Genomic DNA, 17,439 nt, shown 5'->3' with positions numbered 1-17,439 from the left:
AAACGACCACTAAACGGCTTCTAAACGACTCAAGTTCTCTACCTAAACGGAATATAGAAAGACTTCGTTTAGAAGACGGCAAACGACTCATGCGTTCTAAAAATAGCAAAAAAGCTGGTGGCGCTATCTGCTGGTGGGTACCCCAACCAGCTGAGCTTCATCGCTTGGAGGAGAGCTTTCTCATTTCCTCTGTACTGTTGTATGGTTTCGCATTGAAGTTATGCATCGCTAGAACTAGAACGGCGATACGATTGTTTAAATACTAAACTCCAACGGAAACCACCAGCACTGAAGCAAGTGAGATTTGAGTAATGGTCGTTGGTGTTGATACCCACGTATCTGACTGACCACACGATCATTCATATAGATTTTTGCTTCAGAAAGTTAGAAGGCTATATAGGTCATGATAAGATGAAACTTGTCGAAACACATTGCAAGAAAAGGATAGCAATATAATGATGAATTGTTGTAATACGCCATCTATTGATCAAACCAATGAAGCTGTGGAGCTTTCATTTTTTTTCTATGAATATTCAATTTTCCAGTCGTTTAAGCTTAATCTGTGGCGCTTGGGTACAATATACAAGGTTTCTCAGATTTTCTAACCGTTTTCGATATATTTTTCAAATTGAAATCTGATTTACTATATTTAAATTTAAATATCTCGAAAAACTCTGTTCTGTAGTAGATATTACCACTTTTCCTACTTCTAAATAGCTTTTCCTCATTTCGCATTTTCCATGACACAATCACCTTCCGGCCATACATTTCAATCGTACACATGTCTTCTTATTGCGTCACTGGTGACACAAATACCGCAGCATTCTATCGACGTTTCAGTTTTCCCTCATCTCCACTGTCCTACTAAACCGCATCGTTACATCAATTCAAACAACAACATTAATCGTCATCGATCGCTCCCGACACGCCCGGCCATTCCAAAGCTTTTCCTTTACGATCGCTCCAGAAAAGCAAGTGACAGCGGAAGGTGGTTAGCCCGGTGGTCCATTCACTTCCCACCGGGACAGAATCCAGTAGGGGAGCCGGTTTTCCAGCGGCAAGGAAAAGCAAGCTATCCCGGTTCTTGGTTTTGCGCCTCCCAAAGCTACATCGGTGCGTCAAACCAGAAAATCAAACAAACCACTTGCGCACTCCTTTCGGACCGGTTTTTTGTTGTTGTTTTTCGTGCACTATTTGCGGTCAATTCCAACCAGTACCAGTTTAAGTTTTGCATCGAAAGATACTTACCAGATACTTACCAGTCCCGGTTTATTCGATCGTTCCCTATGGCTCCTTCGGTACGATTCTTTTAGTGTGTTGCCCGGCAACGGCAGTGCTGGTTGAGCTTTGCCCAGCATCCCGGCAGAGCTTCAGAAAGGGCGGTGTAAACGCTTCCTTCGCACTGTGCGGAATCACAGGAAGGTGTTTAATTGAGTAAAAGGAAGTGTTTGTTGCTGCGTGCTTGTAAACAAAGTGAAGCAAATGGGAAAACCCCATCCCTTGGACTGTCTGCGTTGGACCCTTTTGTTTGAACATTCGCTTAAAAACACCCTCAGCTCAGGATGTCTGCCCAGCGCGCGTGGAATCGCTCGTGACGCGCCGTGGAAAAGCAAATGGGTGAGAAAAACAGCTTCCCCATGGCTGGCGCAAGCCCACAAACAAAGCGGCAATGCTCGGATGGTTAAGCATGGGCGAGCATGCCATCGGGCGGAAGAAAACGCGAAAAGCTCATTTCAGTTGCTGCTCTCGACCAGCGCGGTTCGTTCGCGGTTCGATCGGTGTTCGGTTCGGTCGGGTTTTCTTCCTTTCGCTTAATGCGCGTGCAAAGTGGAAATTCTGACCATCCAGGAAGTGTTTGTTTAATCCGAATTATAAATAGAATGTGAATCAAAAGTGGAAATAAGTGGAAAAATTGAATTATCCATCCAGCTCCGGCAGTCAAATTAAACGTAATTTGTCCCGATAGCTGGATTCAAACCGGTGCAATCCCGGTTCCCAGACAGCTTGCATGCGTTCTTTCCTTCTGTTTCTTTCAACCACTTTCCGTTAGTGAAAAAGAATATTCTATTTGCGTATTCAGTGATGTGAGTGATCCGAGCCGCAATTCTTCCACACCTCGGGCAAGTGCGTTTAAAATGGTTCCGATGTAATTGTTCCAACGCCACTCCGAAACACGTGTGTCCAAATCCAAAATAACAAAACAAAAACCTGTGCAAAGCTGCCGTAAACCGTCGCAAAAGAAGCAAGCGAACAAGCCATTATGAGGCTATTATTCGGCGTGCTTACCGTTCTATCGCTGCTGGCAGGTAAATTGAGGTGTCCGGTTGCTTACACTGCACTTAGTTGGGAGCATTTGTTTTGCAAGTAAAAAGTGATTCTTTTGTGCTTTGTTTTTCACAAAAAATGCCAAGAGTTTCTCACAGATTAGTTGGGGGGTGATTAAGCATATGGTGTGGGTTTGCGGTTTAATGAGCTAGTGATTAGTGTTCGATTTAGTAGTTGCGTGTAATGGAGCAAATTGTTACACCTTCACATGTCCTTCGTTTGACACATTGTTCTTCTGTTCTGTTCTGCGTTTCTGTCGGCTGCCGGCAGGGATAGGCGCCATTTTTCAGGGTGGCGTGCTGGATCTCAACTTCTTTCGCTGCATGTGGACAAAGAACTACGAGTGCCCACACGAGGACATAAAGTTTTTCCTCTACACGCCGTAAGTATGGTTTGGAATTGATTTTAACTATAAGAAAAGCTAGAGCTGATTGTCAACTTAAGAAGGGTTGCGCCCATTTCTGCTTGTGTAATAGATAGAAAAAAGAACAGTTTTTTATATAACTCTTTCATAATAATGCCCTTATTATGGTTCAATTAATTTCTCTAGATAACAAGCTTTGGTTGTCTATGAAATAATTAAGAACCCCCTGCTGAAATAAAACCATGATATCTGACTTTTGGAGCACATCGATTCCGCTAATTTTTTACGACTTGCCGCACCACACTCCAGTCTATATATTGTCTTTAGTTTCGCCCCTTAAACTACGCTCCTAAAGCCTCTAGGAAAACACTAGCCACACGTGCTGCTGCTTGAGGTGTTGATTTACACCAGCTACCAAAACGGCGAAAGCGACTGTTTACGGGAATTTGTATCGAACTAAATAACAAAACAGGCTTGAGCAAAGGATAATAAAACAATCTCGGGTTGAGCAGCGGCCTCTCAACCGTGGCAGCAGCACGCCCAAGAAGAGGAAATTAACGTTGCACCTGTAAAGACAATCGACTGCATAAAATAAAGCAGAAAGAAGGGTGCACTAGACAAAAGTCGTACATAGAGCATTGGCCTATCGAGTCTATCGTGTGTTGCTTTCTTGTGTTTGCAGAATAAGCAACAAAGCGGGGGAAACGTCACCAGTTAACGATGTGATGAGTTTTAATGTTTGCTGTGTGAAAACTGCAACTGCAAGTGATTAATGATGTTAGTAGCTAAGGGAGACTTTTTCATGTTCAGCCTGAGATGCGCATTAGTCTTTCAAGTTCGCTTGGTGGCGTATTAGCGAATAAACGATCAACAGATATAAGTAATCCTAGGACAACTGAAGATCATACACTTTTTGTTTAATGCTTTGTGTTATAATGCTTTAATTAGTGTCTTAAAAGATTAACGAACGAATGCGAAAAACTTACTAACGATGTCATTCGCCAAATGAACTTTCTTTTTCTGTAAAACAACATAAATAGGTAACTCGAGACGTTGTTCGGCTAAGTTCGGCTCTCTTTTAACGGCAAATACCGGTGTAACCATGTCACTCAAAAGGGTGTTTGAATGCCATTCCAAACGTCTCGCGCGACCAAGTAGCTAGCGGTGTCAGTAGCTTCACCTTTGCAGATTCCATTCCAACTAGTTTTTCGATTCCCGGGAAGCAGGAAATCCTGTTTTGCTACAGGAACTATTATTGTATGGTGTCATGGCATTTGGCATCTCTCGAAACCTGGGCAAAGCTTAAAAAAAGGGTCACCAAAATACGATCGAAAGCTGCGTAACGGTTTTCCGCTTCAATTGCACAACTGACAACTGCACTTGCACTGCCCACGCCACGGCAGTACAAACCTTGGGGTGGGTGATGATCATTTGTGGGTCAGTGTGCTACTAATGCGCGCGGGACTGAACTGCAACGCATTGGATGCATGCATTGGGCACAGTTTGATCGAAGGGGAAGAATTTTATTGCTCCTCTCCCGTCTAATGAAGGGCACTTCACACAAACTGGTTCCGTTTTCACTTTCTACTCCCGGCTACTGCAGGCCGGATTTCCTCCGCACACGCCCCATTCGCTCAAGGACATGACAAAGCTTCCTTTTGCAGTGAAAAGCCCTCTCCCGCCAACAACAAGCTAGCTCACGCACAATCAGTGAGAGTGAAATTTCATTATCATAGCAGCGTCTTGACTGCTTGTATCGTCTGCCCTTTGCTGCAATTGCTGTGCCGGACGGTTGTACATTAAATTAGCATCATGCTGTCGTTCCTGTGCACCACTCGTGATCGTTGTAGATCGATTAAAGATAATAAGGTACGCGATAATCAACATCTCCCGCGTGGTCGTTAAACGCGGCCATTGATTGCGTCTAAGGGACGGTAAAAGTTGTCCGTAAGTCTTGGATTTGGAGCAGCATCGTGCAGGATGAGAGCGTTGACATAGACTCATTGTTTTATGATCAATCATTCATGAGGATCGTGTTTTGCAGGTTGTAATTTGAGAAAATTATACTTTTACACTTTTTTGAAGTATTTGAGTATTTTGAAGAAGTTTCTAGGTACTCGATGCATATGTTTTATTTCATTTTAAGACTGTAAACTATAGCTATGTAACTTAAAACTTAACTTAAAAAATGACAATATCTACAATGCTTTGTTGGCCTACTTGGCGCGATAGAGTACTTCGCCGTGACATGGCCTGGCCGACAACCAATCTCCAGGATGCGACCTTAGTCACTGGCTGTAGCCTCCCATCCATTTAGACACCCGATCTCCGACAGATCTCGCTTCACTTGACCCAGCCATTGAGTTCGCTGTGCTCCCATGCACCTCATGTCGAACTGGGGATCGCTCTCGAACACTTTCTTAGTGGGGAATGAGTCCAGCATCCTCATCACATGCCCCAGTCAACATATCCTGCCAGCCTTTGCCACTACCACGATGCTTGGTTCGCCGTACAGCTCAGCAAGCTCGTGATTCATCCTTCTTCTCCAAACTCTAACACATCGCTTAAGATGGTCCGAAGAATACGTCGCTCAAACACGCCTAGAACGTTTGCATCTTCCACTCAATTGGTCTAAAACTCGTGTCCTTAGAGGATCACTGGACGAATCAATGTGCGATGTATCTCACATTTACATAGCTCTATCACTCTTTCGCTCGATTTCTATGCAGCGAAGTCTTTCATTTGATATTCCTTTAAAACCAGTTTCTTCTATAAATCCGGAAAGTAGCACATCATTGTTAGCTCACCCCACCGATCATGAACTTCGCCTGTAAGCGTGTTTGATCGTAAAACAATTAATTCGACACACTCACGGAAACGTCTCTCTTTTCGTGCCAGCTTCAACGCTAATTGAATGGTGATTGATTACTTTACAATAGCATTCCAGAATGATGCAAATTCCCTTTACATCTTGTAGCAGCTCCGTTAGCTCTCAATGATGGCTACGCACTATTTGCACAAAGCACTTCTTGGAGTACAAAGCAAATCTTTACAGCATAGTTCACCCGTTCGAATACGACTTCCCTCCTGTTTTGCACCGAACCGTTTATTGAAGTTTCAAGTGGACCGTTTTAATAATCGACGTAATCATATGTTTGGAGCCACGCCTGGAGTTTACTTTCCCCGTTTTCCTATTGTGGTTGTGGTGCGAGCTTCTTCAATAGCTGCAAAATTCTAGCCACTCAACGCGTAACAGGGAGAAAGAAGCTAACTGTATCGATCAATTAACCGAGTGCTTCCACATACCGGTTGAAGATAGGTTCGCAATAATGGTTAAGCATTCCAGTTGGATGTTGAATTCGGCATTGCCATTATTTATTAGTGCTCATTTATGTTTTAAACACCGTAATGTCTTCATTCTGGTAGAGAAAAAGGAATTTCCCCGGAAGCATTTTTCTCGTGTTTTTTTTTTTTTTTTAAGAAAACTTTCAATTTCGTGCGTTTCATACAAGCGACACTAAAAAACAAACTGTCATGTATTCCGAGGCGACAGTATCTCCATGGGAGAGTTCAGTTTTTAAATAAAAAAAATACCTCTCCACACATGCACGAAACTCTGCTTACAACCTTTTCAGTATCAAACGTTAAAGAGTTGTAAATCTCATAGCGTACAGACTGCCTATTTTTTTGCACGCTCCTCTCTGTGATGAGTTCTTCCTCGTACACAGTGTCACAGAAGATTCATAAAATGGGTACCATTTATGGGGAAACAGGCACCAACGGGCACACCAGAATCGTGATCCTTGCCTCTCCACCGTCTGATTTAGTTACCACAAACCCCTGCCGGCAAGGTTAACCCGATGCGACACACGAAGATCGAGCGATCAGGCGGAACAACAACGGAAAGCGCCGGAAGAAGAAAGTCCCACTGTGTGCACTCTGCGACAACTGCATGCTGTTGTTCGTGTTTGCTTCGCTGGGTTCGTTGCTTACCGTGGTACGCGCATTGAAGTCACTAAATGGCACATTTGCCGTTGGCGGTGGGGTTTTTTGTTTTTCGTTTTTCCGCAAGGCGATGTGACTACCTTTCCCAACACGATCAAACGCTAACGATGCACGGAATCATCTCTTGACTGCCTGGTGGAATAGTTTCCCATGGAGTGTATGTTTTGCTTGCGTTTAAGATCTTTAAACTACCCAAGGAGCTACCGATTGAGGGCTGAGATGCCGACTACATTCTGATGAAATATCTTATCCATCAACACCATCTCGACGCTCAATTACATCATCGCAATTAACCGGTGTGCTTTTCCGTGTACGAGAAGGAAAGCACAAGAGATCGAAACCTCACGAAAAGTGAAAGTCAGAAGGAACCGTACGGCAGGAAATGTGTGACACCAGGGCACTATTGCCGTGCCCCAGAAGAATTGCTGCACCCTCTCTAACTGATACGATTTAAATTGAGTCATAATCACCGTCGTGCCCTTTCCGTCACCTGAGCTTTTCTTCGGGTTCGATCTATTAATAATAATAAAATAAAAAAAATGGGTGCGAAATTGAACGGCGTCTCTCAGCTGAAGGTGCTGGCGGCAGGGTTTTTGTCTTTCATCGACTGAGCATGCATGGAACCAACCGTCATCATCATCGTTATGGGAAAAAGGCTTACGATCATCCGTGCATGATGCGTGCTTTGTTTCTTGCTGTTTGCATTATCACAACTGCAATCAAAGATCGCTTCCAACACGCCCAGGAAGTGCATGTCGAGGCTGCAGGTGTTACTTTCGCCCGGCGGTATGAATTAATTCTTCCCATTTTTCCACCCTTTCGCGAAGACAATTGCAATGCACTGCGATGCAGCAGACCGATCCGAACTTCCTTCCTTTTGTGAGTGTGATGGACAAAACATTAATCGCAAGTTTCATTTGTGTTGCCGCTGGTTTGGTTGACATGCATTGTCTTAGGTTAAATAAAGTGATATTTATTTGCACATCAGTGTACTTGATTTTGTCTTTCCCTTTTTTCTAAAATCTTCAATCGAATCTCAAACGCATAGGTGGATATAGCAAACAGAAAAGATAATCTGTAATAACAATTACAAGCGTCGCTTGCTGCGTTGATTGTCTGCATTTTTTTTAAACCTCCCGCACATGGCGCGTGAAGCATTTTCACTGCAACGGCTGCTCACCACCCTTCTTCCTGGGTGCCCCGGATGGAATCCCGTCACTTCCGCGGGAAGATGTTTGCCGCTTGTTTTTCCGGCCTTTTTTTTTCTTCAGTTGCTGTCGATCGCGTGCGCTTTCGTTCGTTCTCATTTACATACTACGGCCGAAGCCTTCACCTTGCTTTGGTGACGTTCTGCTCCAACGCAGCGTGTAATGATAATTTTGGTGCAAACGCGACGGGATCTATCTTTCGCTGGGTGCAATTTTCGTTCACTTTGCACTACTTCCTACCTTCTTCGGGGTGGAAACAAAACCAAAAACGTTAAAAGGAGCGATAAATCGACAAAAACGCTGAGCACCATAACTATCACTAATGTTGCCTTCATTTGCATGCATTGCCACACGCCATTTAACAGAACCTTTCGGAAGGGGCGAATCATCGATATGAACGAGCCGAAGTCCATCTTCAAGGTCGGCTTCAAAACGAACCAGCAGACGGCGATCATCATCCATGGTTTCAACGGGACGCAGACGAGCCGGCACATAATGTTCCTGAAGGATGGTAATGATGCAGCAAAACTCCTTGAAGCTAGAAGAAAATTACACTATTTTATGCAGTAACAAGACACAAAATGAATTTAAAAAGAATACCTCACAAAAACGATTCATTTGTATGCGAAACGCTTCGCCACCGGTTGAAGCGTTGCGCGCAGAGCTTTCCGACACGTGCGCGAGCTTTTACAACTGTTCTACCTGTCTTTTTTTTCGCTTTTCGCAGCCTACCTTTCGCGTAAGTTCAACGTGTTTGCAGTCGACTGGGAGGTGTTGTCGCAGTATCCGTGCTACTTCTCGTCGCTTTCCAACACCAAGCTGGTGTCGCAGTGTACGGCACAGGTATGAATTTAAGATCATAAGCATGCTTTAAGGAGCCGATTTAATTCGGACAAATATTTTGTTTTCACAGCTTTATTCCTTCCTAACGTTTGCCGGCTGTACAAGCAAACAGATCACGTGCGTAGGACACTCCCTTGGGGCACACATATGCGGCATGATGAGTAACCATCTAACGAAAAAGCAGTATAAAATTATAGGTGAAGCTTTCTTTGAATTTTATCTCATTTTCAGACAATTTGTTACAAATAATGCTTCTTTTTGGCAGGTCTCGATCCAGCACGACCCTTGATAGAGAAGCATGCATCGAAAAAGTTTCGTCTAACAAGGGATGATGCCCGCTCGGTGCAGATCATACACACAAATGCCGGCCTGCTCGGGCAAAGCTCGTTTTCCGGCCGGGTGGACTTTTGCATCAACGGTGGCCAGGTGCAGCCTTATTGTGAGGGCGATCGAATTAGTAAGAATACATTTGACTTCCTAATACTGTTTTACTGTTCAGATGTTTTAAATGTGTAATGTCACTTCACAGAACAAGCCCGATGTAGCCACTTTCTGAGTGTGTGCTACCTTGCCAATGCCATTCTAGCCTCCAGACCGATGCGTGCGTTCCGTTGCCCGTCCGGATGTGTGCCAGACAACCGGATACCCTTCGTGAAGTCAAACCGTGTGCGAATGAAATGGCTCACCGTCGGGCAGGATACACCGGGAAAGTAAGACAAGTTTGCGGTTTTATTAGCACTCAATGTTTATAAACTGTTCTTTCCTTTTGTTTTTTAGTGTGACTGGAGGATACTGTGTTCACATGGAGCAGAACATGAACTGTCCGTTTAACTAAGGAACTAATTGAAGAATTGAAATATTGAAGATATTGAAATTGAAGAACAACCGCAAAGGACAAGGTGCAGTGTAATTCCTAACGCATTACAAAAAGAACAAGCATTTGGTTTTACAAATACCAGTATTAAAGCAAGCAACAGGGCAAGCTTAACGAAATGCACAAGAGATGCACGGAGGCAGTATCAAATTGCAGAAAAAAAAACGAAAACAACATCATAGCTGGCTAGCATTAAGTTCGATTTATCGCTGTAAATAAACCCCTAAACATCGTGTAACATGTGTTTTGCGTGCTCGATTGAGAACAAACTGCACATTTTTCAGCTCAAGAACAATCATTTCAGCACATTTTCCGGAAGAAGGCGGAACTTGTACGATTTAACCTCCATGTTTCGGCTGTTTGTTCCACTACACTTCTGAAACGAAACCGGGTCACGTTTCAGCTTCAACGCACGCGGTAAGCTTTCTGGCGCGTGTTCATTCGGTTTCTCGCTTGCAGGTTCGCAAAAATGAATTCACCGATACATCGTGCCCCTCACGGGGTGGTTTCCCTTTTGGGGTGGTTAGGGACGGACTTCAACAATGTGCAGTGCGGGTAAGCTAGGCAAACTCACCGTCACAATGGCTAAAACGTGCTCGGAATGGGGAATGGGGTTCAATCATCCCAGCAGGTGCTGGCCAATTGCGACACCATTTTGGCATTTGAAGAAGCTTCTTCTAGGTGTTGTTTATGTCTATGGTTTTGGAGATCTTCCTTTCCTGCTATTACCGCACACTTAATTTGTGGCTTTTCGAATAGGCACACCACGCGCCGGCCATTGTCTATGTGACTAGAGACACGTTTTGTTGATAGGAGAAGAAATTTATGATTTTGTTTTGAGCGTGTGTATGTCCTACTTAGTGCCAATGATGTATTAGAGAGCAAGAGGTATGAACTGTCTTCTGGTTGTATTAAATAAGACGGTACGGCACAAAGGGCGAACACAAGAAACGAATCCTTGACCTGCAAATGATCAGTTAAGATCTCCACTGTAAAATGTTTATAATTCTTTACGCGAGTTTTTCGTTTCATTCTAAAGCCCTAAATAGCAACCATTGCAGCCAGTGACATGTTGATCCGTAATTACAACGTGCTTAACACTTCTTCTTTGTTTTTGTTACCTTCTCTTTCGCTTAATCCTACTCTACCCCTTTCATGTGTCAACCTGCCTCGTTATCGTTGTAATGAATTTATCATCTCAACCGCAATTAGCTGCCAATTTGCGGCCTCCAACCGATCGCTTTCCGCACACAGACGCACCAGCACCTCACGGTCGATGCCGTTAAAAATGTTGCATCTAACGGTTTAAGCCGCGCGAATGTGCGCACTCACAGGTAAAAAAGCAACCCTTACTACCACTGCCCCGTAACAAAGATGCGGTCTGCATGAACACACAACCCGGCCCACATCAGCGCTGTGTTCATTTGCCCGAGCCACCCGGTGGATGGCACGATGAACGCGCGGCGCGGCTACACTGCCAGCTCATGGCCGTGGTGTAGAGCCGCAGCAGTGGCGGCAGGTGAAAACCTGCAGACCCAGACCGGCCCCACGACCGACTTTGATGCAGTTGTGCAGACGGACCGTTCGGCAGTTGCTTGCTAGGGCTTGGATTGTCCAGCACGGACCTGGTGGTGCCTGGTGGTCAGTCAGTCGTCTGTTGGCAGGTGTCGGGTAAAGGGCCAGCCATCGGTGTGTGGCTCCTGGTGTGTGAGAAGTGGTTTTAGGATTTTTTATTACACAGTGTCCAAGTAATCTAACCCAAACGTCCAGCATGGTGCTGCTAGTGAAGATCGCTCTCTGCTCGATGCTGGTCAGCGGTGGTGTAATGATTTGTAAGTGTTTGTTTTGAGCGCCTTTTTGAGAGTTATCATCGCATCCCTTCATCATCATCGAAGAAGCAGGGAGGATGCGTTTGTAGTGAGCCCCTCGCGTTGGAGGAAACACTTTCGTGGAAAATATTAAGTGATGCAATCTAATAGAGTAAAATAGAGTGTACGAGAGACTTTGCTACATCAGGCGACGAACCTCGAATGTGGTTATTGCCCTAAAAATGGAAGCATAGTCTTAGTCGCTGTATGAAATTTAACAGAATTAATCATTACACATGAAGTAAAGTTCAAACAATCAGATTATGTGTCTCATCTGCACTCGTATGCGTGCCCTTAAACGACAATGAGCAGGAAATTGAATTAAAAATCGCGCATCTCGCAGCGGAACAGCAATGCAAGCGGTGTCAATTAATACTACTGCAACTGGAGCCAACCCCAGCAAGAACCAAACAATGGAAAACCATCGACACGAATCATATGGCTTTTCTTTGTGTGTGTGTGCGTATTATGTGTGCAAGTGCATGTGCAAAAAAACACGCTTACAGAACGAGAGAACAAGTCGATCACTTTCACGGTTCACGGTTACTACCAACCGGACCATTTGTACGCACCCGGTACATTTGCACGCACAAGCATGCCTATAGCTACTTCCACTACTACTACTACTACTACTACTACTACTACTACTACTTCTACTACTATTACTACTACAACTACTCAAGCCCGAGTTGGCGCCATGTGCCGGTGTAATGCAAGCGTTACCATGGATACTAATTTCCATCACGCTCCGTCACTGTCTATCTTTACTGTCTGATCTTACTTAACACATCCCTTTTGTGCATGTGTGAGTGTCGCGTTGCATCATCGAGCTATTCGAGCACATTTCAAGCAGTTCTGTTCTTTCGTATTATGCATTCTAGCACGAAATGATTAGAATGAAATGGTTTGAATCTAGTCTTTTGGGCTCTTTTTTTCTGCAATCTTTTTCTCATCACTTTCGGGCGTCTACTGCGTCTTTCTGCCTCCTATCTTGTTTCTTCTAAACTCACGCAAACTCACACCCTGTTTTCGTGGGAGCATCTTCACCATTTTCCATACATTTATCATACATTTCATCCACCAAAATGTCCGCTTCATCACCATCGAGCACCCACACCCACAATGCACTCTATCTTCGCTATCATTCGTTTTCCAAACCCCCAATTTCTTTTGAAAGCATATGATTCGATCTGGTTTTGTACGTTTTAATGGTTTGCGTGGTGCGCCAAACGAAACCCTCGAACCTCCAAAACAATCGCGCGCAAAACAAAACGAAACAAAAAAAAACACACACACCCAAACACACAAAAAACCAACCGCAAGACCAATTTATAGACGCGCAGGCACAGCATCTTCTGGCGCAGGCCCTCTACCTGGGCGATCCGGACTCGTTCAACACGACGCGGGAGGACTGCGTGTGGAAGCGGGGCAATGGGCAGGACGTTTGTCCGGATGAGGACATTAGCATCTACCTCTACACGTCCGGCATCGTGAAGGATAAGTTTAAGGTAAGTCTGGTAGTTGGTGTATTTTAGCACACGGCATCTTCAAGGCTTCTGTGGGCCCACTGTGGGCAAGTTTGGGTAGATTTATCCTTTTGCGCGAGTGTCGTGTAATCGTGTACCGGTAAAACATATAACCCAAAAGAGGACACACTACGGTTAAGTGCCGTACTCGTGTTGAGTCGTGAATCGGTTCGGCTTAAACCGCAGCATGCCACAACTCGTTTTTGAACGTCAAGGTTGCCTTTACTAACGTTGTGGCCTCTACCAACACGTGCAACGCGGAGCCGTAAAAGGGTAGGGTGGATATGGACAGGGGTCTCATGCAATGCACATGACTGCAGGCTGCAAAAGGCTGCATTTTCGTACAGTCGTACAATCGCCACCACTGCACACGTCCGGCAAGGGGCAGTGCACATTCACGCAATCCTGCCGTTTTGATACGTTGTTAATAACTGGTTTGATTATATTTTTTCTCCCTCCAACCTTCTTGTACGCCAAAAGAAGCAATAAAATGCAATGCTGCTTGCACCCTGGTGGTGGTGGTGATGGTGCGGAAGGTAGACAGACACAAGTGCTTACGCGCATGTACCGATGTACCGAGCCCCTTGGAGCCACCAGCATAGGGCTCGCTTAGCATAACTGAGGCTTGGCGCGCATAACTGTTTTACCGCGAGCACGTGCCCGGAGGCTCCAGTGTGCGCGAAACATTACGCCATCGGGCGTTTGAAGGGCCACTGGAAAGGGCTGTTAGTGTTTTTGAAGTTCATTATCGACGCGTTCCGGGCATGCATTGGCAAACAAAATGGCATGCAAAAAAGGTGTTTCCGGTCTGACAGGAAGGAAATTCGGATGTCATTTTAGCTTTTTTCGGAAATTGCTGGTTATTGATACCACGAAATGGTGATATTGAGGGCTATGTTGAATGATAAATTGCAGTGTTTAGTTAAAGAACACTTTAAGATCCTTTAAAAAACAAAAAAAACCTTTGCATTATTTTTTTTTCATTTTCTCTCAACCTCGGGAGTTATAGCACCTGTCGTTATTGAGTTGAGATGCTGAGAAAGAAAGGTTAAAAGAGGAAGGCAACATTTTGAAGAAGATCGCCCCAAAAATTGTTTCAATTCTTGTCTAATAACTTTGTCCAAAAACATAAACGAATTGACATAGAAATACTTAACTAATAGCTCACTTACTCCTAGGCGTTACTTACTCCTTTTGATGATTTTACAGTGCGTCAGTCAGACTGCCATAACGAGTTTGCCGCATATCGAGCATATCTAAATGCTCAACAAATACCCCTTGGACCAACTCTTTTACTTTTCATACAAATTATATGAAAAAACCCGCTTTTCGCCTATCGACTTTTTAGTGTAACAAGTGAGTTACTCGAACGGATGAAACACATTATGCGAGGGTCCACTGGGCATTCTTTTAAAACACATGTAATTTCTGCCACCTTGAGCATGCGGTAGCACTTTTAAAAGTGCGCTCGAATGAGTCCACTTGCACAACCACATCGTAAGTTCTTGACATAGATCTTGCCCGAGGATACTTTCCAATTGCCCAGCGTGCTCACCCACTAATTAGTGCCGGCAAGCTTACCGGTACGGCACGCATACCTCTTCCCCCTTTTCCCACAATCAGTGTCCCACCGCGTGACACGGTCAATGGAAAACGCCCAACCGTCCCAAAACTGTCAACAGTCCGTTTTTGTCGCGCTAGTCTAAACTAGTAACCGGCCGGCAGGCCAAAAGCACAAACCGGAAACCCTTCGCATCGGAAGTGGCGTACGACGTGGGTTTGCGTGGAATTACTGCGCATGAATCCAACAGGTGGGCAACGTGTTAAGCATACGCAAGTGGCAAAACATAACGCACACGGTACGCTACAAGTGCTGGTGAGCAAGGAGACGCACCGAGTGGCAGTTATTAATATGCATTCCCTTATTCAGTTTCCCCTCCGAGCGCTACCGCCCTCATGATCATTCGTCAACAGTGGATCGGTCGCGGCGGGTTCACCAGTTTATTAACCTCAATTATCGAACCGCAACGGTGCCTTCGAAAGTTGTGTTTTGTTTTGCATATCGTGTTACCATCACCACCACCACCACCTAACATCCGTGGCCTATTGGCCCTGATCAATGTCATGCACGGTGGTATTCTGCGGTTGGCACGCAGATTAGGCCGTGTTTTGGTGCTGCAAGTCTGCTCCTACTTCAAAACTTCCATGCGTTATCAATGTTGCTGTGACACAGTTCTAGTTCTAAGCTACCCGGTAAACTCGACAAGGCCGTATGTTGTTCTAACTCTCCTCTCCATCTCTCTCTCTCTCGCACTCTCGCAGTTCGATCATCGGCTTCGGGACTGGTTGAACAACACCGAATGGGATCACTCGAAGGAGAACATCATACTGATACACGGGTACGCCGGCGGTGATGATACGCTACCGATTGCCGTTCTGCGAGATGGTAGGTGTGATGCTAGACGCTAGACAAATGACCTGAATAGTAACGCACTATTTTTTTTATTAAATTTTCGCTACAGCTTACATCAATCATGGCGGTTACAACGTGTTCCTTGTCGATTGGGGCGCCCTCTGTCAGCCACCGTGCTATGTGGCGGCGGTGTACAATATACGGCCGGTGGCAACCTGTCTGGCGCAGAGCTTAATGCAGCTGCGAGACCTTGGATTGCCGGTGGAAAGGACGACCTGTGTAGGACACTCGCTCGGGGCACATATCTGCGGACTGATGGCTAACTATCTCAACTTCCGAATGGAGCGAATTATTGGTAATGGAAAATGCTGATGTTATACTGTCTTTTTGACTAAAACTTCTATATCCTCTATCATCAGCACTAGATCCAGCGCGGCCACTAATTAAACCGGGTGGAGTTAACCGACTCGATCAGGGCGATGCCAAGTACGTGCAGGTCATACACACGAACGCTGGCCACTATGGCGAAGGAGGACGCGTCGGACACATCGATTTCTGCGTAAACGGTGGCAGGCGACAACCATACTGTGGGAATAGCACCAGTAAGTATCTCTGGAGCATATGCTTTCTAAGAGCTATCAGTAACACTCAAACCCTTTTGCTCTCTTCCAGACATTAATCTGTGCAGTCACATATGGGCCATTTGCTACCTCGCCCAGTCACTGTACGAAGGTCACGAACCGATGGCGGAGCCCTGCAGTCGGCGCTGTCCGTCATCGGCGATACTCGGGTCAGGCGTCCGGCAGGGACGTCGACGGTTCGGCTACGCGATGGGTTACGCCATACCGATGGGGCTGAAAACACCACCAAAGTAAGACTTGAGGCTACAAAAATAAGCGGCATTTCTGGGTGAAGATCTCAAAATATGCATTAGAAGAGCTAAGGAGCTTCAAAAAAAGGCAGTCTGGTATAAAATAGTAGTTACAGAGCTACTCCAACATATCCAATTATCGATATTCAACCTACTCCCTTCGCGGATACGTCAAGGCCGCGAAATTATAAACTGCAAGACTTTACTACCACTTTAACGACAGCAAGATCATCACTAGCAACTCCTTCCATCCAAGCTTAAGCAGCTCTGCAAGACACCCTGCCTCTAACTACCTCCCTTTCGAACGTAACGGTGTTTAGGGGCAAAAGGTTGAGGGAAAAGCATTCATTGCAGATGCATACACAAGCACATGATGGTCCACCGTGCCGCAGCATGCCTTCGTCAAACCGCCTTAACCTCATTAACCGTATGACCATATTCTTATTCTCATTCGCAGTGCCTCCGGCTCGTACTGCATAAAGGACAATAATCCACCGTTCTGCCCATCGAAACCATCGATGCCGGGCGATCAGCGATGCTGCATATAGGCGCACGAGTGCGACGCTAGAACGAACGATCGCTAGCTGCAACTCATCCGTCGATCGATTCCCATCTTTGGAATGATCGAATGAAGAAGCGATCGTTCGTTCGTGCACGCATGCAGGCAATGCACTGTCAGAATATTAAGTCAATTCTAGCTATTAAGACACCCATCTCATCTCATCTTACGCGGTTCGCATCATCTCAACCGAGTTCTAGTGTACGTTTGTTCATAGCAGTTCACCACACCACAATATCACATCCCCATAACACCCCAACCAATCTCACGTACTGCGATGGGAGGAAATTCCCATCATCGCCAATGAGGAAGTTGTAATTACGGCTGCAGATTTTCACTGCAAAAAGGGCAAATAAATAAATAACTCTTTTGCGAAACGATTTGTGGTAAATTTTCCATGCTGGTAGGGTTGTTTTGTCGGCCGAGTCAGAGCGTTGCGTTCTGGGTGGAATAGTAGTAATTGACGCAAACGTCTGAAGCCTTCAACGGTTTATCTTCAACGCACAATTATTTACAAGGAAGCTGTGGCACTCGGTTTGTTGATGATTGTTTTACGGTATGTACGCCTTTAAAACGTTGAGAT

At 45.2% G+C, this 17,439-nt stretch overlaps 2 protein-coding genes across 3 annotated transcripts; both read left to right on the top strand.

Moving 5' to 3' along the window:
• Nucleotides 1-1,309: 1,309 nt before the first annotated feature.
• Nucleotides 1,310-9,857, top strand: LOC1280055 (phospholipase A1 member A). Its single transcript, XM_319853.4, has 8 exons — nucleotides 1,310-2,306; nucleotides 2,596-2,707; nucleotides 8,268-8,413; nucleotides 8,630-8,745; nucleotides 8,816-8,942; nucleotides 9,011-9,202; nucleotides 9,275-9,455; nucleotides 9,523-9,857. The coding sequence occupies exons 1-8, from the start codon at nucleotides 2,261-2,263 to the stop codon at nucleotides 9,578-9,580; spliced, it is 978 nt and encodes a 325-aa protein (XP_319853.4). The 5' UTR covers nucleotides 1,310-2,260; the 3' UTR covers nucleotides 9,581-9,857.
• Nucleotides 9,858-11,194: 1,337 nt separating this feature from the next.
• On the top strand, nucleotides 11,195-17,236 carry LOC1280054 (phospholipase A1). Of its 2 annotated transcripts, none has more exons than XM_061662918.1 (7): nucleotides 11,195-11,451; nucleotides 12,811-12,995; nucleotides 15,336-15,459; nucleotides 15,536-15,781; nucleotides 15,846-16,028; nucleotides 16,099-16,297; nucleotides 16,755-17,236. In XM_061662918.1, exons 1-7 carry the CDS (start codon nucleotides 11,391-11,393, stop codon nucleotides 16,843-16,845), a joined length of 1,089 nt encoding a protein of 362 aa, XP_061518902.1. In that variant the 5' UTR covers nucleotides 11,195-11,390; the 3' UTR covers nucleotides 16,846-17,236. The 2 variants fall into 2 exon arrangements, with proteins under 2 accessions (XP_061518902.1, XP_061518903.1); XM_061662919.1 differs by having other exon boundaries at nucleotides 11,197-11,451; nucleotides 12,823-12,995.
• Nucleotides 17,237-17,439: the final 203 nt, after the last annotated feature.

Source organism: Anopheles gambiae, chromosome 3 (genome assembly GCF_943734735.2).
Source record: "Anopheles gambiae chromosome 3, idAnoGambNW_F1_1, whole genome shotgun sequence".
In the NCBI taxonomy this organism is placed as follows: Eukaryota; Metazoa; Arthropoda; class Insecta; order Diptera; family Culicidae; genus Anopheles; species Anopheles gambiae.
This window is presented reverse-complemented; position numbering and strand designations above follow the sequence as displayed.

Excerpts from the sequence above, each read along its gene's own strand:
- LOC1280055 (XM_319853.4), top strand. The coding sequence starts at position 2,261 with ATGAGGCTATTATTCGGCGTGCTTACCGTTCTATCGCTGCTGGCAG. Across the intron at positions 8,414-8,629 it reads CATAATGTTCCTGAAGGATG|CCTACCTTTCGCGTAAGTTC; the intron begins GTAATGATGCAG and ends CGCTTTTCGCAG. Across the intron at positions 9,456-9,522 it reads GGGCAGGATACACCGGGAAA|TGTGACTGGAGGATACTGTG; the intron begins GTAAGACAAGTT and ends TTTGTTTTTTAG.
- LOC1280054 (XM_061662918.1), top strand. The coding sequence starts at position 11,391 with ATGGTGCTGCTAGTGAAGATCGCTCTCTGCTCGATGCTGGTCAGCGGT. Across the intron at positions 16,029-16,098 it reads ATACTGTGGGAATAGCACCA|ACATTAATCTGTGCAGTCAC; the intron begins GTAAGTATCTCT and ends GCTCTCTTCCAG. Across the intron at positions 16,298-16,754 it reads GGGCTGAAAACACCACCAAA|TGCCTCCGGCTCGTACTGCA; the intron begins GTAAGACTTGAG and ends TCTCATTCGCAG.